This window comes from Sorex araneus, chromosome 1 (assembly GCF_027595985.1).
Source record: "Sorex araneus isolate mSorAra2 chromosome 1, mSorAra2.pri, whole genome shotgun sequence".
NCBI lineage: Eukaryota > Metazoa > Chordata > Mammalia > Eulipotyphla > Soricidae > Sorex > Sorex araneus.
In genome coordinates, this window is record NC_073302.1 from 1872719 (window position 1) to 1893825 (window position 21107).

Below are 21107 nucleotides of genomic sequence, written 5' to 3' on the forward strand. Positions count from 1 at the left end.
TGGGAACCTCACTTTTCTTTGTTTTAGTCGGACCACCTTGAGATACAGTTACAAGGCTGTTGTGGTTGGGTCTCAGTCACACCGTGTTGCAACACTATTCCCCACGCCAGTGTCCCCAGGGCCCCTCCCCCTCCCGCCGAGCTGCCGCACACAGACACTTCTCTCTCTCCGGGGCATATGGCCGGGCGGGCGACGCCCCTTTACCCACCCCACCTCCCCTCGCCCTCAGCTCCTGCCCAGAGACTCAGTCTCTGCTGACCAGGCCCCGCAAAGTGACCGGGCGGAAGTGGCCGTGGCGCCTGCACAGCGGGGACCCTCTCAGCCACCTTTATCCCTTTGTCCTCGCCATGCTGACGCGCTAGTCCTGTCCCTCCCTCCCCCACTGCCCGGGTCCCTGTGCCAGCGACACATGCCAGTGGGCCCAGACTCTTCCCCAACTGTCCGTGCCCGCCTCGCGCTCTCGAATCCGCAGGCTTTGGTGCTCATGAATACACAGACTTTTCCTGGAAGATTCCGGAACGCCTTCAGGCAGTTGCATCACCCCAGCACGCTCGGCTCTGGGCCAGACTCCCAAGGCGGCTGGGCACTTGCCTGCCAGCTCCAGGCTGGGCACCGCGTCTCCCCTGAGGACGGAGGTGACGTTGGGGCCACGGGGGTGGGGGGGCTACTGTGTGGGGGTCAGCAGGGAATGGGCCTCCGGCAAGTGTGCACCCATAGCCCTGCACCCAGGAGGGGCCGGTGGGGGGGGTCTCTCAGCAGGCAGTGGACCAGTTTTGACCTTCACCACTACATACGGTCCTCAAAGCCCGGCCAGAAATGATCCCTGAGCACAGAGCCAGGAGTCAAGCCACACAGCACTGTAGAGGCTGGGTTAGGGCCCAAATACGGGTGTCAGGGCTGCAGACCCTGAGGCCCGGAGGGTCCCGGGGCAGCGGGGCGCGCTGGTCAGGGCCCGGCTCCCATACCTGCATGTGCTGACCCTCCCCCCCCAGCTGCCCCCTGCCCCGCTCTGCTCTGGCCCCGCCTCTCCCTACACACTGTCCTCTCCGCGCCAGCCCGGGCTGCCCCAACTCTCGGCCCCGTTGAGGGACTCTGAGGGGCCCAGGAAGCTGTGAGAACCACCCCTTCAGGCAGAGAAGCCCCCGAAAGGCGTCTCCAGCAGGACCGTGTTCTGTCCCAAAGTGAGCTCTGGAGACACTGCCCAGCCTTTAGTCCAGGCCCCCGGCAGGCCAGACGCAAGGCCCTGAAGAGTCACCTTCTTTTTCACAAATTATTGACAAATATCTGTAGCCTCAACACGAGCCAGCTGCCAGGAACTATTTGAACAAAAATGTTACATAGTGGGGCCGGAGCGATGGCACAGCGGCTAGGACACTTGTCTTGCACCTGGCTGCTGCGGGTTCAATCCCTGGCACCCCATATGGTCCCCTGAGCCCACCAGAGGTGATCCCTGAGCACAGAACCAGGAGACAGTCAGCACCACTGGGCAGTGCAGAGGCTGAAACGTGTGTAAGGGGAGTCTGCCACATGTTGACTGGGCGTTTAGTGAACGCAGTGTCTGTCTGTGCCTCTGGGCTTATTTGTATTTGTGGTGCTCAGGATTCTGTGTGTGTGTGTGTGTGTGTGTGTGTGTGGTTTGGGGTCACACCAGATGGTGCCTGGGGCCACTCCTGGCCCTGCGCTCAGGAGTTGCTCCAGGCAGAACATGGAACTGGACCCCAGAGCCACCCTCCAGCTGTGCCTGATCTGGACGCTGGCGTATTGCCAAAGCCCTTTCCAAGCCCCCGACGGGGTCGGGGGTCATTCAGAGGATTTAGAGGTAGACAAAGGAGCACTGTCTCACCAGTATTCCTCAACTCTTATAAGTAGACGCTTCCGACACTCACCTGGCTTGGGCAAATCTTTAATAAATAAGGTTATTTCAATATTAGCTCAATACTGTTGAGACAGCTGGGACGCCCACGTCACCAACACAGAAGATGAGCGTACATTAAAAAAAAAAAATGTTTTGGTGTCTGGGCCGCACCTGAGGGTGCTCAGGGAGCACTCCAAGCAAAGACTTTCACTCCGCTCCAGTTGACTAACAAAGATGCTAATGAAAATGATCTGAGGCTGGAGGCTTTGGACCTTGGCCCGTGGGCCCACAGGAGTGCAGAGGCGGCCCCTGAGGCATGGGGTGGGCCTGCCCTGGGCAGGTGCGGGCCAGCGGGTGGGCAGCGCCCGCAGTGTGGGGCCAGCCTGGGGCAAGCATGCCGGCGAGCTTCCCCTCATGGCTCTCCTGGCCCCAGGCCCTATGCCCTCCCCATGCCACGCCGGAAGGGCCACGGGCCTGAATGGACAGAGCAGAAGCCAGGTGGACATCACGGCATGCCAGTGAGGGGAACGTGGGAGAGGTTTATCCTGACGGGAGCACGGCCCGGGAGGGCACACACAGCTGTACCGACTTCATCAGTTAAGTGTGGCCAATGCCATGGGGCCAGTGTGAGTGGCCAGGCCGCCCGTGCCAGCTCCGGCCCGTCCTCTCTGAGCCTCCCAGTCCCGCCTCTGCCCGGGGAGATCGTCTGAGCCCAGAGCAGCAGCCCGACCCAGACCACGAGGGCCAAGGAGACGGCACGGGGGTCGGCACCCATGCTCTGCCGGCATGAGGACTCAAGCTCAAACCCCAAAACACGGGGTCCCCAAGACCCCTGAGCACTGCTGGGTGTGACCCTGGAGGTCACTTGCTTGGGAGAGACACCCGGCAGCCCCTCCCCTAAACTGGAAACTTCCAAGGTTTAAAGCAAGGGACCAAGACACAGGAAGATATTCCATGTTCACACACGGACAGAACATAGCCCACATGTCCGTCTGAGGGGCCAGGTCAGAAAGGTCACCCAAGGGTGAAAGCACCTGGGTACTCTGCTGACCCTGTTTCGGACCCCCCAAAACACCAGGCTCCTTTCTGAGCACGGAACCAGAACAGCCCCTGAGCACCACGGGGTGTGGCCAACCCCCACCAAATACTCATTTTACAGAAAACAGACCCAGTGTGAGCCCTATTCAAGGTTCAATGACGGCTGTTTTTCCATTGTTTTAGAATGGGAATTCATAATAGTGCTGGTGACAGGGTTTCATGCGTGCTTTCTATTTTTGGGTCACACCCAGCGGTGCTCAGGGCTTACTCCTGGCTCTGTACTCAGGAATTACTCCTGGGGGTGCTTAGGGAAAAGTAATGGGGTGCCGCAAGCAAACCCAGGCCAGCCGCTTGCCAAGGAAGTTGCCCTCTCCACTGTACTATCACTCATGAATGTTTAATTTTTTGTTTTGCTTTTGGGCCACACCCGGTGATGCTCAGGGCTTACTCCTGGCTCTGTACTCAGGAATTATTCCTGGCAGTGCTCAGGGGACCATATGGGATGCTGGAGATCAAGCCCACATGAGCCACATGTAAGGCAAGTGCCCTCCCTGCTGTCCTGTCACTCCGGCCCCTCTAAATAGTTTTAAAGGGAACCAAAATATTTATGAAATAACGAAGAACCTACATGGCCAGAGCAGTCCTGAGGGAGGAAAAAAACAAGAGCTATATCACAGCCAAGCAATGGTCACTAAAACTGTTTATTATAAACAATGGAACAAAAAGAACCCCCAGAATTCCAAAATAAAGACATACAGATTGACAGCGTACCAACGGGAGCAGAAACGAACCTGGACACAGACGCTAACTGCAACGGGGGCTGTCGCGGCCACTGGGGAGAAAGCCCCAGACTTGGAGGGGGGTGGCCCCACCCCCACCCAGCGCAGGCGGGAAGCGACCATTCCAGCTCCTCACGGACTCTGTGCACAGCAGGCCTGACAGACTCCAGACGATGGGACGGATGGACGGACCTCCGTGATTCAGCATCCGAGACGCAGGGAGCCCAAGGCAACAGTGCAAGGGGTGGGCATTTGCCCCGCACGCTGCAGACCCCGTGAGCTCCCTGGAGCTGAGCACCACAAGTGAGCCCTGAGCAGAGAGCCAGAAATAGCCCGAGCACTGCCAGGGGAGCACAACCAAGTAACACACAGTTGGAACAATATTGCATTGAAAAATTTTTGTACAGTCGGGATGGGAGATGTGTGCCGAAAATAGATATTGGACCAAACATGAGGACCTGTCAGTGTCTGCTGCAAGCCATACTGCCCAAAAGTAGAGAGAACACGGGGAATATTGTCGGCCATGGAGGCAGGGGGAGGGTGGGAAAGGGGGCGTACACCAGGGATATTGGAGGTGGGGAATGTGCGCTGGTGGGGGGATGGGTGTTTGATCACTGTGAGACTGTAACCCACACATGAAAGCATGTAACTATCTCACGGTGATTCAGTAAAATTAAAAAAAAAAGAAAAAAGAAATTTTGTACAGCCAAAGAAAACGTAGGGCCGGAGAACACAACGGGGATGGCACCTGCTTCCCCCGCGGGGGCCTGGACCAAAGTCCCCAGGCGTGGCTGGGCTGGCCCAACTGAACCCCAGGGCTGAGGTGGGCCGATCAAGCCCAGGGGGCAGAGCCCGGGGGGACTTGGGCTGGGCGGCAAGGGAGCCCCACAACTCCTCAGCCCTCGCCTGACCCTGGGCACTGTGGGCCAGGCGGCTGCGGGCATGTCCGGCGAAGCAGAGGCACCAGGGACCTCACCCCTGGGGACACACCTCTGCGGGGTCAGCCCTGGGGCGGGCAGGTGGGAATGCACCCCAGCTCCGCCGGGCCCGGGGGCTCCGGGGAGGACAGGGCAGCCTTGGTGGGGCGCTGGGGGGCCCCCTGCCCCAGCCACGCACATGCGGCTGACTGAACGCGGGGCCCCACTGGGGGGCTGAGACTGGAGAGATGCCCCTCGGGGCGGCTGCCTGTGCACCCCGCAGCCCCCGCCCCTGCTGCCTGGCTCCCAGGGCCCCGTGAGGACGCAGGGCAATTCCTGTTGCTCCCTCCCACCCGCCAGGGTCCTTGGGGCCCTCGTGCTGCCCACAAGAGGACACTGAAGGGCGATAGGACACTGGGGACGGCGGTTGCCTTGCACATGCTGACGTGGGTTCAACCCCCCGCATCCCACATGGTTCCTCGAGCACCGCCAGGAGTAATTCCTGCGAGGTCAGGAGTCACCCCTAAGCATCACCAGGTGAGGTGTGACCCCCCCCCTGAAAGAGGCCACTGACAAGGATGGAAGGCAGTCATGAGGGGGCTGCCGGGCCAGCGCCCCGACCACCCCCCAACACCAGGGCTCCGGGGCAAAAATTAACGGGGGACGTCTGCAGGGCCGGGCTGGGGCCCAAACTGCCCCAAGGGGGTGGCCGTGCACCTGGGCCCAGCTCCCCACTGCCCACCCAGGCGCTCAGACATGGGGGCCTGGTGCCACCGCGCCACTGGAGGCCACCGGCCCGGCCCAGCAGGGCGGGGGGCAGGCGGCGGGCGGGCGCGGCCTGTCCCGAGGACCCCGTCAGCAGGGCCCCCGAGCAGGTCACACGTAGTCCAGCAACTCCGTCTCCATCTCGTTGTCACTCGCGTCCGACGGCTTGAAGTCCTCCTCCTCGTCCTCCTCGTCCTCCCCGTCCTCCCCGTCCTCCCCGCACTCGTAGGCCGGCTGGTCCTGGCCGCCGTCCGCTTTGGCCGGGCTGGAGAACAGGGCTGTGGGGGGGGGCGGGGATGTCAGGACAGCGCAGGGCGGGGGCAGCCGGGGGGCAGGGCGGGGAGCAGCCCCCAAGGTGTCCAGGGGAGGGCCACAGCCACGGGCACCTCACCCGGCCTCTTGGCGCGGATGGTCTGGCGGATCATGAGGGACATGGCATCCCGCAGGTCGTCACCCGTCTTGGGGAGGCACCAGCCGTCCCGCTCCGTGCAGCTCGTCTCCGCGCCGTCATTGCGCCGGATGATCTTCTGCAGCCTGGGGGCAGGAGGGCACGCGGGGTCACAGGCCGAGAGTGGGCACAGGGCTCCCGCGCTGCCCCCGGGACAAGCAGCGTCACCACGCGGGGGCCCAGAGGCCTGGGGGCAGGGACCCCGCCACACCCCACCCAGGGGCCCATCCCAGGGCCCCCCCCACCCCCCCACACTCACTCCTCCACGTTGAGGTCGCACAGCTGGTAGAACATCTGTCGATACGGCGGCAGGGCCCCGTCCCGGAAGATGTACACGGAGTCCTGGACAGGGTGGCCAGAGGGTGGCAGCACGCCCGGGCCTCACCCCGCGTGCATCACGGAGCCCCGGGGCCCTGGCCCTGGAGGGAGACCCGCCCCCTCCCGCCAGACACGCCCCCCGCTGCCCACCTTGAGCTTGTACTTGCTGGAGGCGGACTTTCGGGCACTGGCGGCTCCCGAGGGGCCCAGGCCCTGCTTCAGGTCCTGCACGGTGACCAGCTGGCTGGCTACGGGGGCAGGAGAGTGGGGCGAGGAGTGGGGCGAGCTAACGGCGCTGGGGTCTGCACCCCCTGGCCTGCTGCCCGGCCCCCGGCGGAGGCTCACCTGCCTTCCTGACGGTGATGGGGAGGCTGTAGTTGCACGTGCTGCGCTTGGCCTTCACCGGCAGCTCGCTGGGGGTGTAGCCTGGGGGAGGGGAGGTTACTGGGGTGGAGCCTGGGGGAGGGGAGGTTACAGGGGTGGAGCCTGGGGGAGGGGAGGTTACTGGGGTGGAGCCTGCGACTGGGCAGGTTACAGGGGTGGAGCCGCGGGGGTAACGAGGGTGGAGCCTGCAGACAGGGCAGAGGCTGCAGGGGTGGAGCCTGCAGGGGGCCCACAGGGGTGGAGCCTGCAGACAGGGCAGAGGTTACAGGGGTGAAGCCTGCAGGGGGCCCACAGGGGTGGAGCCTGCAGACAGGGCAGAGGCTGCAGGGGTGGAGCCTGCAGACAGGGCAGAGGTTACAGGGGTGAAGCCTGCAGGGGGCTCACGGGGGTGGAGCCTGCAGACAGGGCGGAGGCTGCAGGGGTGGAGCCTGCGGGGGTGATGGGTTTGCGTCTGTCTGTGGCACCTTCGGGGCTCCAGAGTCAGGGCGGAGCAAGGGCAGGTCCCACGGCAGGTCCCACCTCCCCGTGGCGCAGGCTGAGGGGGGTCGTGCCACGTGGCACCCCCGGCGCCCTGGGTGGGCGGCACAGCGGCTGCAGGCCAGGGTGCCTCACCGTATTTCATGCCGCACCGGATCCGGAAGTCCAGGACCTGGTACATCTTGGCGGTGGGGTCCTTCCGGGGGTCGTACCCGAAGCGAATCCACAGGCTCCTCCAGGGCCCGGTTATCTGGAGGCACCGCGGGCAAAAGGAGGGGTCAGGGCCGGCGTGCGGGAAGGCCACGGCCCCTCGCCCCTGCCCCGCGTCACACTGGCGGAGAGCCCCGAGGGACGCTGGAAAGACCCCGCCCACACCATGCCCGGAGGGGACACCAGCTCCTCAGGGACCTGGGGGCGACCCCGCCCCGCACCGCAGAGCCCACAGCCCCGAGTGGGGCGAGTCCCCAGGGCTCTGCCAGGAGCACGAATGCCGCTGTCTGGGCTGGGGAGACGCGGGTGTAGGGGGTCTGGGGTCCCCAGACTCCCGGGGAGCACGGGGCTGCAAGCAGCGTCTGAGCACTGGCCCAAACCCTCTCCGAAGCACGAGTCCTTCTCAGCAGCCCGTGTCACCGACGTGGCAGCGCGGGGGCAGGGGGGGGGCACTGCGTCACTCACCATGTAATAGGCCAGGAAGGGCAGCAGGACCTTGAGCTTGTCGGGGTGGATGTTGAGGTTGGCCTTGACGGCGTTTCGAGACCACACGGGACGGACGTCAAACAGCTGCGGACACGCGGGGGCTGAGTGCGCGAGGGGGGGCTGGGGTGGGGCGGGCTGAGGGCGCGAGGGGGTCTGAGTGTGCGAGGGGGGGCCGGGGTGGGGCGGGCTGAGTGCACGAGGGAGGGCCGGGGTCGGTGGGCCGGGGCAGGCTGAGTGCTCGAGTGGGGGCTGAGTGCGCGAGGGGGGCTGAGTGCGCGAGGGGCAGCCGGGGCGGGCCCGGCCCCCCGGGCTCACCTTCCGCAGCTCCTCCTCGGCCTCCCTGTCCACGGGGTTGGCGCACACCCGCCTCCAGGTGTGCACCGCGGCCTCCAGGGGCTGCGCGGGCACCTCGGGGTCCTCAAAGTTGACAAAGATGGCGTTGTGGGGGCGCCGGGCCCGGCTCAGGCCAATCAGGTTCTCGCAGGAGACGGTGGGGTTGTTGTAGCCCTCCCTGGGGGGCGGGCGGGCCGGGTGAGCAGAGGCCAGGACCCCTGCAGCCACTGCACCGGGGCTGGGGGGCTCCGGAAGGGCGCCACGCGGCAGACACCCCCCGGCTCCCGGCCCGGGCAGGGCTCGGGCTCTGAGTGTCGCCACCAGAATGTGGGTGGCTGGAGGCAGCCGTGGGCCCTGCGAGACCCTGCTGGGGGCTAACGGCCGCTCTGAAGACGCCCCAGGAACACGCCGAGTGCAGGGCTGGTGGGGGTGGGGGGACAAAGGCCCCTCCAAACCCCGCCCGGCCCTGGAGCCGCCCTTGCCCCGTCCCGGGTGCTTGTCCAGCCAGCTTCGCCCTCCCCTGCCCGAGGCTTTGACGTGGCCCCCAGGGGCCCCCCTTGCAGAGCAGCCAGGGGCCATGAGCCAGGGCCGGCCCCGTCCCTGCCAGAGCCCAGGGGTGGGAGAAAGGGCAGCTTCCCCGGGCGCACGGGGCGGCGACAAGGCCAGGGAGGGCCCAAGGGTGGCCCCCATGCACCCCCCGAAGCGGCGTCGCCCGGAGCTCTGCCCGCTTCCAGCCACCACAGTGAGCTCGGGAGGGAAAGAACCCAGGTGGCCCGAGGTGACAGGTCAGCGCACATGGAGGCCACCGGCCACTCGGGAGACGCCACGGCCGCCACTGGCCACTCAGCGTTGGTTCACCCCTGCCCCCCCTTCCCCACAGGCTTCCGTTAGCAAAGGCCACGAGAAAGGGGTGCTCCCGGGTGCCACGACTGGAGAGGCCCCCATGAGCCCCCGCTGGCACTGGCCACTCCGGAGAGCCTGGGGTGTCTGTGGAGGCCGGGGAGGCAGGGTGGCGAGCACGGAAGGGGGCTGGGGGCCGACGTCAAGGGGGACCCATCAGCCAGTCCTACCTGGGGAGCCCGGCAGGCTGCCGGAACATTCCTTCCCCTGCCCTCTCGCGGCCTGAGCCCCTCCGCTGGCCCCGCCCAGGCTCGGGAACGCCCTCCCTAGAGCGGCCCTGCTGGCCACGATGGTCTGGGGGTCAGTTTCCAAGCCAGCCCCGCCCAGCGCCTTCGGGACTCAGGCCCTGGGGTGCGGCCCCGCTGCCCCCATCCCCGCAAGGCACCGTCCCTCGCAGGTCCGGCCATCCTGGTCCTCCGCCCCCCAGTGCTCGCACCTGCCTCCTCCCCCCACAGTCCCGCTCCCTGCAGGGCTCAACTGTCCCTGTCGTGAACAGGCCAGACCCGACACAAGCCCGTCCCTCTAGCGGCCACTGCACCAGTGCCTCTCACCCTGCTCGGCCAAGCGGCGGTCACCCCTGCTCGGCATGGCCGAGGGGTGCAGCACACGGACCGGCCCGCCAGCAGGACAGCGCCACGCGGTCCCCGCCGGTCTGCAGAGAGCGGGCGGTCCCAGCCTGGTCCCCCACCGGGCCTGGAGCTGCCCCGGGTGCCGGCCCTCCCGGGGTGGCGTCAGCACGGAGCCGCCCTGTGCCCTGGCCAGCAGGGGAGAGGTGAGGCGAGCAGGTGCTGAGACCTGCCCCGTCGGGGGCGCTGAACTGTGCTCGGGGAGAGCCCTGGGCCAGGCTGCCCCGCGGCCCCCGTGTGTCCCTCGGCCACGGGAGACCTGCAAAACTACCCGGGAGCGGCTGCGGCCTGTGGGGGCGGGGCCCCGGCTTGGACCCCGGCCCCGAAAGGGCAAACTGGACGTGGAAGCAGCCCTGCAGCCGAGGCCGGGCCGGGGCGGTGGCACATTGGGGTGGGCTGCAGCCCAGAGAGACGTGAGGTCGAGACGGCCCGGCGGGGCCCGCGGGAGCCTGTTTCCGAGAGAGGGCAGAGGGGGGCGGGCGGGGGTCCTCACCGGTGCTGCGTCTCGGGCCGGTAGAAGTAGTCCACGGGGGTGTCGAGGCGCGAGAAGATGGGCGGGGGCACGAAGAGCGGCAGGTCCTGGTGGAAGAAGGCCTCCTGCTCCGGCCTCCCCAGCAGCACCTTGTCGTACAGCGACAGCAGCGTCCCGCCCGGGCCCAGGTGCACGGCCAGGTACTGGAAGTCAGACATGCCTGGGGCAGGCCGGCCGGTCAGGCCCGGGCAGGGGCTGGGGCAGGTCAGACAGCTCGGGGGGAGGGGCCAGGAGCGGTCAGGGGCCCTGGGGGGCAGAGCTGGGGACTGGCCAGGGGCCCTGGGGGACAGGGGACAGGGACTAGTCGGTGTCACGGCTCCCTAACGGCGGCCGGCGGGTGTCGGGAGCAAGGGGACTCCCCGGGAGGCTGCATGGCCCCCACGGCCCGTGCCGGTGCTCAGTACGCACAGTGGGCCCCGCTCTGGCCGGCTCCTCTCTCCTCACCCCTTCCTGCTCTCTACCGGAGGGGTGGGGACTGGTCCAGCCCCGAGTCATGCAGCTGCGCTCTGCATAGCTGTCTGAGCTGCGCCTCCAGAGCCCAAGCAAGGGCTACCCGGAGGCCTGGCCGGGCCTGGCCGCGGTCTCTCACGGGACTGTCCCAGGGCCGCGGGCACACCAGCCACGGCTGCACCAGGGAGGTGGGAGGCAGGGTGGCCAGGAGGCCAGGAGACTTGGAGGCAAGGAGGGTAAGAGGCTGGGAGGAAGGGAAGCCAAGAGGCCGGGAGGCAGGGAGGCAGGAGGCAGGAGGCCAGGAGAATGGGACAATGGGAGGCCGGGAGACTACAAAGCTTGGAGACAAGGTACAAGAACACACAGAGGGGCTGGAGTGACAGCACAGCAGGGAGGGCGTTTGCCTTGCACACGGCCGACCCGGGTTCGATTCCCAGCATCCCATAGGGTTCCCTGAGCACCGCCAGGAGTAATTCCTGAGTGCAGAGCCAGGAGCAACCCCTGTGCATCGCCGGGTGTGACCCAAAAAGAGGAAAGAAAAAAAAAAGAACACAGAGACACAGGGAGCCGCACAGGGGCAAGTTCCTACCCCCCTCCTCGCCCAGCCTCTCTGGGGAGCCCGGTGGCAGACTCGTGAGGACTGGCTAAGGATTCAACAGGAGATGAGAAGCACAAAGCTGACCTTAAAGGGAAAAGAGAAAGCTGAGGGGCCTCTCTCCACGGGCGCCAGCCCAACAGCTGGACAGAACGAGACCAGGGGAGACGAGGGCCGAGCAAGGCCGAAACAGCCAGGGCGGCAATGCAGTGGAGCCAGGGTCTTTGGAAAGGGGACGCCGGAGCGAGACCTTGCCCTGCGTGCGGCCAACCCGGGCCCAATCCCCAGCATCCCCGAGCACAGCTGGGCGTGACCCAAAATAACAGAAACAAAGACAGGGCCGGCAGGGAGAGCGTCTGTCTTGCTCAGGACCGAGCAGGGGCCAATCCTCGGCATTCCCGGCCCTGCCAGGAGAGACTCCCGAGTGCAGAGCCCCGAGTGACCCCAGCACCGAGAGGCCCCAGAACAAAAAGAAGAAGATGAGGGACCAGAGACAGAGTATGGGGGGTGGGAATGGGGATGGGGCGCTTGTCTGCACACGCTGAAACCCCATGGGGCCCCAGAGCCCTGCCAGGAGTCGGCCCTGAGCACAGAGCCAGGAGTCGGCCCTGAGCACAACCAGGTATGGCCCATAAACCAAAATAAAAAGTCCGGGCCTAAGGGCTGCCTGGCAGGCATGTGGTCCAAGTTCACACCCCCAGCACCCCACACCTGCTCTCCGCCACCCCCGCCACGCAGGTGGCTGCCAGTTGTACCAGGGCCATGGGTGCCTCGGGGCTGAGGCCCCTCACTGGCACAGCAGCCTGCGTGAGCGAGTCTCGGGCCGGGAGCGTGACCCGAGGGGCTGGAGGACAGGACAGGGGGAGGGCGCCTGCCTCGCACACGCACACACAGGTCTGACCCCGGCACGACACGGCCCCGCCCTGCCCCCTGTACACTGCTCTGGCTCCTTCCCGCTGCCTTTTTGTTTTTTTTTTTGCTTTCCAGGTCACATCGGTGATGCACAGGGGTCACTCCTGGCTCTGCGCTCAAGAATCACTCCCGGCGGTGCTCAGGAGATATTATGGGATGCTGGGAATCGAACCCAGGTTGGCTGGCTGCGTGCAAGGCAAACGCCCTCCCTGCTGTGCTATCGCTCCAGCCCCTCCTTCCTGCTGCCTTTAGTACAGCTGAAAACCCCACAACGTGGAGGGCACTCGGCCTGCACGAGGCCAACACGGGGCCGATCCCCAACAGCCCCGGCGGTCCCCTGGGCCTACCAGGAGAGATTCCGAGCACGGAGCCAGGGGGAAGCCCTGACCACCACTGGGTGTGGCCCAGAAACCTGACCGGTAAGAGTAATACTAGCAGGAGCAAATAAGCCTCCCGCTGGCCCGGGGCCTTGGCGCCCCCTAAGGGAACTCGCCTGGCTCTCCGCGTCCGCCCCCCAGCCCCGCCCCCTCGCAGGTACCTTGAAACTTGTAGATGGTGGAGACGGTGCCCAGCACCTCCATGTGGAACGCGCCCTCGGGCTGGGCGTCCCTCTGGCGCCCGCGCTTCCGCCTGACACGGAGCAGCAGGCTGCTGGTGCTGAAGCGGTTGGCACACAGGGGGTGGCAGTAAGGGTCCTGGGGCCGGAAGTACAGCTCCAGCCTCTTGGAGGGGTCCGCGTAGACCTGTGGCAGGAGACAGAGCGTGAGCGGCGTGGCCAGCGTGGGGCCGGACGGGGAGCCTGCTCCCTCCTGCCCCCGACCCCTGCCCGGCGCACGGGGCTCGCCTGGAATGGGGAGAGCGTCGGCGGCCGCGCCTCACCCCCCCACCCCAGAGCTCAGAGGCTCTGGATGAGGAAGGCTGGGCCCGCGGGGGTGGGGGCAGCAGACCGTCCACTCCAGCCTCGCTCTCTCCCCCCCAGGCCCCCGCTCAGCGGCGCCCCTCAGCTCCCGCCCCGAGAGACTTGGACAGGGCTGTGCTCAGGACACCCAGGCAGAGGGCCGAGAGGCCCCAGGACTGCTGGGAAACGGCCACGGGCGAAGGGACGGGTGCGGGACCACTGAGGACTCAAACCCAACCTTGAACGACTGTGTACGAGTCTACTTCAGTGACTCACTCAAAAAGTTAACAAAAATAGGGGCTGGAGCGATAGCACAGCGGGGAGGGCGTTTGCCTTGCACACGGCCAACCCGGGTTCGATTCCCAGCATCCCATAGGGTCCCCTGAGCACCACCAGGGGTGATTCCTGAGTGCAGAGCCAGGAGGAACCCCTGTGCATCATCGGGTGACCCAAAAAGAAAAAAATTAATAAATTAATAAAAGGCACCAGGAAACACAGCTGAAGCCACAGGGCCCGGAAGGACCCCGCAAGTGGGCGGGCACAAAGGGGGGAGCGACTCCCTGGCGGGGGGACGCCCTCTGCAGCGGGTGCCCAGGGAGCACCGGTCTGAGCACGCCAGAGTGAATGGAAAGGTGGGGGGTCTCGGCAGGAGCAGGAGGACGCCCCGGCTGGCCGCCCCCTGGCTCTGCCACGCTCGGCAACCCGGAGCGAAGAGGCTGACCCCAGGCTGCTCTGAGGGCCCCCAGGCCGCTCGGACCCTGGGCTGCGGCCCGGGCCGTAACCTGGACGCTGGGGCAGCGGGAACGGCCGCAGGGCGAGGCGCAGACAAACCGTCACTCGGAGGGCAAGTGCGGGGCTGCCGAGAGCGAGTCCTGGGGCAGACGCGGCCCGAGCCCCGCCCGCAGCTGGCTGTGCCCCCGACACGCAAAAGCGGGTGGCGGCGAGACAGCACAGCGGGCAGGACGCTCGCCCGCACGCGGCTAGCCCGGGTGCGATCCCCGAGTCCCCTGGGAGTGACTCCTGAGCACTGCTCGGGCGTGGCGCACCCCACCCTCCCACCTCTAAAGGAAGAAGGAAAGAGAACACGAGTCCACGGCCAGGGCGCATCGCAGGAGGCTGGTGCGTGCTGTGGGGCGGCCCCGCGAGCACTGAGCCAGGAGTAGCGCGGGGGCCAGCCCGAGCGCTCCCGCGACCCCGCGCGGGCTCCTCACCCGGGACACGGCCTCCTCGCCGCCCAGCGAGCGCAGCACGCGGGGCACGTCGCGCACCGCGCCCGGGTACTCCACGCACACCAGGCGCCGCTCGCGCCGCAGCTGCACCGGCACCGCGCGGCCCGCGCCCGCCATCCCCGCCCCCGCGCGCGGCCCGGCCCGGCGACAGCGGCGACAGCGGCGACAGCGGCGGCTCCCGGCGGCGGCCCAGCCCCGCGGACGCGCTCGCGCCGCCGCTCCGGCCCGAGGGAAGCGCGGCCGGGGGAGCGCGGCGGCCAGTCCACGCACAGCGCCGGGCGCGACTGAAGCAGTGACGAGCGGAGGTTTCAGCCAATAGGGAAGCGGGACGAAGCCGTGTCCCCGCCTCCCTCGGGAAGCCGCCCAACGGCGGCGGCCGGGGGGCGGGCCAACGCAGACTTCCGGCCCGCCTTCCTGGGGGATGGTCTCGGGTCGGACACACTTCCGGCCCGCGAGGGCCCCCGCGCGGCCCCCAGGGGGCGCCCCCGGCCGGCGCGAAGTCCGTCCTTCCGCTCCCAGAAGGGGAAACGCGCGTGCGCGGGCGGAGAGTGCGGGGAGTTCGCGGGCTCGCGCGCTCCCTCCCTCTCTCCCTCCCTCTCCCTCCCTCCCTCCCTTTCTCCCTCTCCCTCCCGCTCTCTCCCTCCCTCTCCCTCCCTCCCTCCCTTTCTCCCTCTCCCTCCCGCTCTCTCCCTCCCTCTCCCTCTCCTTCTTCCTCTCTCTCCCTCTCTCTCCTTCTCTCTCCCTCTTTCTCTCCCTCTCCCTCTCCCTCCCTCTCCCTCCCTCCCCCTCTCTCTCCATCCCTCTCCCTCTCTCTTTCCTCTCTCTCTCTCTCCCTCTCCCCCTCCCTCCCCCTCCCTCCCCCTCCCTCCCCCTCCCTCCCTCCCCCTCCCTCTCCCCCCACCCTGCACTGTATGGCCGGTGGGATGGCGCTGGCTGCTGGCAGTGGACAGGGGAAGGAGGAACCGTTGCTGAGCAGTCGGTTGTTCACTCTCGTCTCTCCCACCTCACACACTCTCCCTTCCCAGCCCCTCCTGCCAGACCCCGGATCCTGGATTCTGACTCCTCGGACTCTGGATCCTGACTGGGTTCTGACTCCTCTTCCCTGGACCCCGACTCTGCCTCCTCTGGCAGCCCTCCTCTCCCACCTCCGCCTTTGTGCTCCGCGTCCTGTGTGCCGCTGTGCTCTCTTCTGTCTGTCTCTGTCTCTGTCTGTCTCTGTCCTCTCCCCTCTGGTCTTTCCCGATCTCTCTCTGCCTCTCTCTCTCTCTCTCCTCTCTCCTCTCTCTCTCTCTCTCTCTCTCTCCTCTGGTCTTTCCCAATCTCTCTCTCTCCTCTCTCCTCTCTCTCCTCTCTCCTCTCTCTCCTCTCTCCTCTCTCTCCTTCTCTCTCTCTCTCTCTCTCTCTCTCTCTCTCTCTCTCTCTCTCTCTCTCTCTCTCCTCTGGTCTTTCCCAATCTCTCTCTCTCTCCTCTCTCCTCTCTCTCCTCTCTCCTCTCTCTCCTCTCTCCTCTCTCTCCTTTCTCTCTCTCTCTCTCTCTCTCTCTCTCTCTCTCTCTCTCTCTCTCTCTCTCTCTCTCTCCCCCCCCCCCCTCTGGTCTGTTCCGATCTCTCTCCTGATCTCTCTCACCCTGTGTAGCAGTCACATAGGGTGGTGACACAAAGGGGGGTTGAACATTAACAAATCAGCAAAGAGGGGTAAGGCCACTCCTCCAGGAGATCAACTCAAGGATAAAACCTCATCTAAGGAGATTACTCCAGATTACTAGGAGATCCGCTCAAGGGCGGGATCCCATCCAGGGTGTGTTGCTTTCTTCCTTCCCCAGCTAGTAACCCGCTTAAATAGGTGTAGTAGATCTACTTCTAATATTTCTAGCAATGCCATTCTGTGTGAGCACAGTAAGAGATATGTCAGACTAAGAGTTTGGTTCTTTCTGAGGACACTCACTATATATTCCAGACCACAGTGCTCAGGCCAGGTTAGTCTTCCCAAGCCCAGCAGGGTCCTAGTCTCATCATTACTTTCGGATCATGACAGCATTTGTCCATGACCATGCTCTCAACTTACAGTTGAGTATTGTGGCGCTTTGGCCTGGCCCATTTCGATGCCAGGGTAGCTCACAGCTTGCCCTGGGTCCATTCTGTCCCTCGTCGGGACCCTGCCTTTGAGGTGCTAGGAACTAAGGACAACTGAGTCGAGAAAGCAGATGCCCAGGAGTAAATGTTATTCGGAGTCAGTCAACTCCCGAGTTACAAGAGCATAACATTAACTGTCTTCCTGTGTCCACACAGAAAGGACGTTGCTTTTTTTTTTTTTTCGCTTTTTGGGTCACACCCAGCGATGCTCAGGGGTTACTCCTGGCTTTTGCACTCAGGAATTACTCCTGGCAGTGCTTGGGGGACCATATGGGATGCCGGGGATCGAACCCGGGCCGGCCGCGTGCAAGGCAAACGCCCTACCCGCTGTGCTATCGCTCCGGCCCCAGAAAGGACATTGCTTTAAGGTAAACTATGCAAAAGACACAACTTACAAGTCCAGAGTCCTTAGAAGGATCTGATCTTACAAGCTAACAGAATCTGATTAGGGAAAAGGTGATTAACTGGTTGGGAAGGAGGGTGCAGAGGAGAGTTTACAGATAAACAAAGGAATGGGAGTGACTCAGGAGCACTGTGATGGGTATAACCTGATAAACCTAAGCTCCCTGTGACAAGGCTGAAAGGACAAACCCAATGTTATCCTACAGGCTCCAGTCTGTTCTTTTGAAGCAAGAGGGAACTTTCTAGAATGAAAACTCCCTCTAGCTGTCTGCTGTGGTTTCCTGTCTCCCCCCACCCGCCCACCCACCCCAAAACACCTCGCTGAGGCATCTGAAGGTTTCAGCCTCCAGTGTCCTTGCCTGAGGCCTGGCGCAGCACCTGGGCTGCATTCATTCCTCCTGCCCCATCTGGCCCCGGTGAGGCCTTGGCACGGGGCTCGAGTTGTCCACTGAGCAGGGTCCTTGCTGTCCCGGGAGGCACTTTGGGGCTCAGACATCCCCCTGATTTGCACTTGCACCTCCAGGCTAAGGAGAGGATGAGTCGTGGGTCGAACCCCCATCTGTGGGTTCAAGCCTCTGGGCCAAACCTGGAGCTTGTCAAGCACTGGCAGCTTCTTTTTCGGTGTGGGGGCCACACCCAGTGGTGCTCAGGGCTGACTCCCGGCTCTGTGCTCAGGGATCACGCCTGTGACTGCTCAGGGCACCCTGCGGTGTGCTGGGAACCAGGTCTGAGTTGGATGCATGGGAGGCAGCACGGGCCTCTGTACTGTCACTCTGGCCCTCAGACTCCTCCTGGGCTCAGGAAGCAGCTGCCCTAAGGGTGGGGTTTCTCCCAGGGCGCTGTCACCGGCCCTCCGCCCCTTTCCAGGTGCCGGGCGCTCTCCAAGGTGCTGACGGTGCCCTGGCCCGGGCCAGAAGGCGAGCAGGGCCCTGGGGCTGACGGGTAGGGAGAGTTTGAAATGCTCCCTGGCGGGCCGGAGCAGCAGTACAGCAGGTAAGGCGTTTGCTTTGCAGGCGGCGAGTCCAGGTCCCCCGAGCACCCAAAGCAGAGCCAGGAATAGCCCGTTCCTGGGTGTGACCCAAAAAGCCAAAAAAAAAAAAAAAGGCGGACTGTCAGTGCAGGTGGGGAAGTGCCTGACCCCCGGGTGTGACCTGGACACGGGCTCTGAACACCTACTATGGGGATATCGATCCTCTATCAAGCAAGGAAAGGGGGACTTGGAGATTCCCCTGGGGCCCCCAAATCTGAGTATTCCTCCTGGCCCACGGGTCAGTTTATTAAGTGCTCCAAGAGTGTTTAAAACTCCTGCCCTCGGGGCCGGAGCGATAGCACAGCGGGGAGGGCGTTTGCCTTGCACGCGGCCGACCCAGGCTCAATCCGCGCCATCCCATATGGCCCCCCGAGCACTGCCAGGAGCAATTCCTGAGTGCAGAGCCAGGAGTAACCCCTGAGCATCGCTGGGTGTGACCCAAAAAGCAAACCGCCGCCCCTTGGGCCAGAGCCACATTACAGTGGGTATGCGGCATTTGCCTTGCATGTGACCGACCTGGGTTTGGTCCCCAGCACTCCATGTGCCTCCCGACCCCTGGCAGGAGTAAGCCCTGAGCACGGCCGGGTGTGTCCCAAAAGCAGAAAAGAGAATAAAGCCCTGTGTCTCCCTGCAGGACCGGGGAGAAGGCATGGCCCTTTCGGCCACCAGATGGCGCCAGATGGCGCCAGGACCAATGCTGCCACCTGGTGGCCGGGAGCTCTCATGACCTGTGGGAGGAAGGGCTTGATGAGGGCGGCAGAGGCTGGCGGCCACGCCCCTCCCAGACAGACCCCCAAAAAGGTATCCCCAGGTTCAGCCGCAGTCAGGTGACGGGTGAGGCGAGTTTGTGGGCTGGGCCCACACAGAGGTTACAGAGGTTCCAAATGAGACGCTTATTGCCAGGATGACACCCCCGTCCTGTTTCCTAGCCTGCTCGTGGGGTCCTCCAGGACGCAGCTGCAAGGGACAGAGAGGAATTAAGGTCTTGGCTGGACTTCTGCTGAGCCGGCTTCAATCTCCGGCACCCTGATAGTCCCCGAGCCCCACCACGTGTGATCCCTGAGCGCTGGGTCAGGCGTGGCCCCAAAACCAAACCAAAAAAACTTGACAGTTGAGGTTTTTGCTTGTTTTGGGGTCACAGTCTGTAGTGCTCAGGGACTGTTTCTGCTCTGCACTCTGGGGTGGACCCCGAGGAGTAATCGGGGCCACCGTGAGGTGCTGGAAGTCGAATCTTGGTCAGCCACATGCGTGCAAGGCGGGTGCCCCACGCTTGTCTCTGGTCCCAGGTGATGTTTTTGGTCATGCGTGTTATGGGGCAGGGTGATGATACTGCGGAAAAAGCAGTTGCTCAAACACAGCCAACCCATCTCTGGCCCCCCACATGGTCCTCAGAGCATCACCAAGAGTGATTTCTGAGCACAGAGCCAGGAGTAAGCGCTGAGCACTGCCAAGTGTGCCCTGCCCATGCCCCCCAAAAAAGATTACGAGTATTTCGACACAGTTATCTACAGAGAACTTGATCTGAAGTCAAGCAGTGCCAGAGTAAGTGCGACAGTGTGAGTGGCTGGCTCTGGGTCGGAGTCTGGGACCCTCGGCCAGGCCCCGGGCTGCCTGCATACACCCAGATGCGGAGGCCAGGTCCCAGCAGTAAGCTGTACTGTGCGTCTGGAACACAGTGTCTGTAGCTAGCGACAGCCGGAGGCCGTCTGCCGGGTCCTGCGAGGCGCTCTCCCCGGCTTCCTGGAGGAAGTGAGGAAGCTGCCAGGGGCAGAGGTGAGCAAAGGCCCAGACCCAGGAGGGGGCTCGGGAAACGAGACGCCCAGCAACTCGTCCAAGAAGGATTCGCAACTAAATTGGGAGAATATTTGCCCCGGAGTGGGGAGATGGCTTAGAGGGCTCGAACCCAGACTTTGCCTGATGGGGCCCAGGCTCCTGCCCCGGACCCACAGAGTCCCCCGAGCACTGAGCAGGAGCAGCCACTAATCACTGCCAGGTAAGTACTAGAAAACAAAACCAAATACCTAAGACCCAAAACCAAGCCAAAAGGGAGGGCTTTTGCCTTGCCTGCAGCCGACCCTGGTTCGATCCCCAGCACCCGGAATGGGTCCCAGAGCCTGCCAGGAGCGAGCCCGGAGCACTGCTGGGTGTCGCACAAACAAAACACCCAAAAATACCAGATTCTGTCTTCAGGACTGGCTCCACGCTCGGGGATCACTCCCAGTAGTGCTCAGGGGACCACAGGGAGAGCTGGGGAACGAAGCCAGGTTGGCCGTGTGCAGGGGCAGCACGGCACTTGCTATGCTCCCTCTCCAGCCCCCTTAATTTCCAATAACTTCACTATTTATTTTAAAAAAAACACTTTGCCATGCCCAGCGATTCTCGCAGTTCTTCCTGGCTCTGCTCCCAGGAATTACTCCTGGCAGTGCTCAGCGGGCCATCAGGGATGCCGGGGATCACACCCAGGTCAGCCGTGCGCAAAGCAAGTTTCCTACCCACTGGATTATCTCTCTGGTCTCTGAACTTCTCTATTTCTAAATCTGAGCATCTTTATTGCCCAATAATCTCATCCTTGAGAATACTGAAGAAGCCGGGCCCCAGCACAGACGCGCCCGGCCGCGCTGGCGTCTGCTGGACACTCGGCTGGCGGCTTGCTCGGGCTGCTGACCCCCCCGGCCCGCCTGCAGGGCCCTTTGCCTTCCCTTTCCGCTCTCCTGTCCCTGGTGCCTGTCCTGGTGCCACCGTCATTCCACACAGTCCTTCTCTCACGCCGGTGCCTGTCCTGGTCCCGCCAGGGCAAGCAGCCTCCCCCGCCCGCTCCCACGCCCTCCCGGCGGCTGTTCTCACAGCAGAGACAGGTCAGCCGGCCACAACCCGAGCCATAAACCTCGCCCCGCTGGACGAGGTCTGCAAACATCCCCGCAGGCGCCTCCCTCCAGCACGCCCAGGGGAGTTCCAGCACCCAGAAGTTCCCAGTACCAGGAACCCGCCCTCCCCCGAGCCCCTGCTGGGGTCGTCTCTACAGGGAGGTGGGGGGCCCTCCCTGCCCCCTCAGTGCCCTTCCGCGGGCAGTGCCCCTGAATCCCCATTCCCTGCCCCCCCACCTGTCAGCGCCTCTCAATGTCCTCACGGCCACAAGCACCTTCATCTCGGAGGGCCGGGAGCTGGACACGCCAGGCCCAGGGCCGCTGGTACCCCAAGTTCATAGGGGGCCCCTCTGCAGAGATCCCACGCCCTGTCTCGGCTGTGTGTGTCCGGGGTAGGTACTCCCCCCGCGGTGCTCAGGGTTGACTCCTGGCCGGCTTGGGGACTATGTGGGGTGTCGGGATCAAGCTCGGTTGGCCGCGGGGGGGCCAGCACCCTCCCCACTGGGCCGGGCCCTCAGCCACCTTGA

General features: G+C 64.4%; 1 protein-coding gene across 1 annotated transcript; it reads right to left on the reverse strand.

Annotated features, from left to right (window-relative positions):
- Nucleotides 1-3576: 3576 nt before the first annotated feature.
- Nucleotides 3577-20861, reverse strand: GTF3C5 (general transcription factor IIIC subunit 5). Its single transcript, XM_055124070.1, has 13 exons — nt 20856-20861; nt 19375-19474; nt 14135-14436; nt 12564-12768; nt 10030-10228; nt 7993-8188; nt 7657-7761; nt 7117-7231; nt 6466-6546; nt 6271-6368; nt 6062-6144; nt 5746-5888; nt 3577-5632 (listed from the first exon to the last, which is right to left on the reverse strand). The coding sequence occupies exons 1-13, from the start codon at nt 20859-20861 to the stop codon at nt 5466-5468; spliced, it is 1800 nt and encodes a 599-aa protein (XP_054980045.1). The 3' UTR covers nt 3577-5465.
- Between the last annotated feature and the right edge of the window lie 246 nt (nt 20862-21107).

Bases quoted from the DNA above. Each gene is read 5' to 3' on its own strand.
- GTF3C5 (XM_055124070.1), bottom strand. The intron at 8,189-10,029 runs GTGAGGACCCCC...CCCGCCCCCCAG, and splicing joins CGGCCCGAGACGCAGCACCG to GGAGGGCTACAACAACCCCA. The intron at 6,547-7,116 runs GTGAGGCACCCT...CCCCTCCCCCAG, and splicing joins CCGGTGCGGCATGAAATACG to GCTACACCCCCAGCGAGCTG.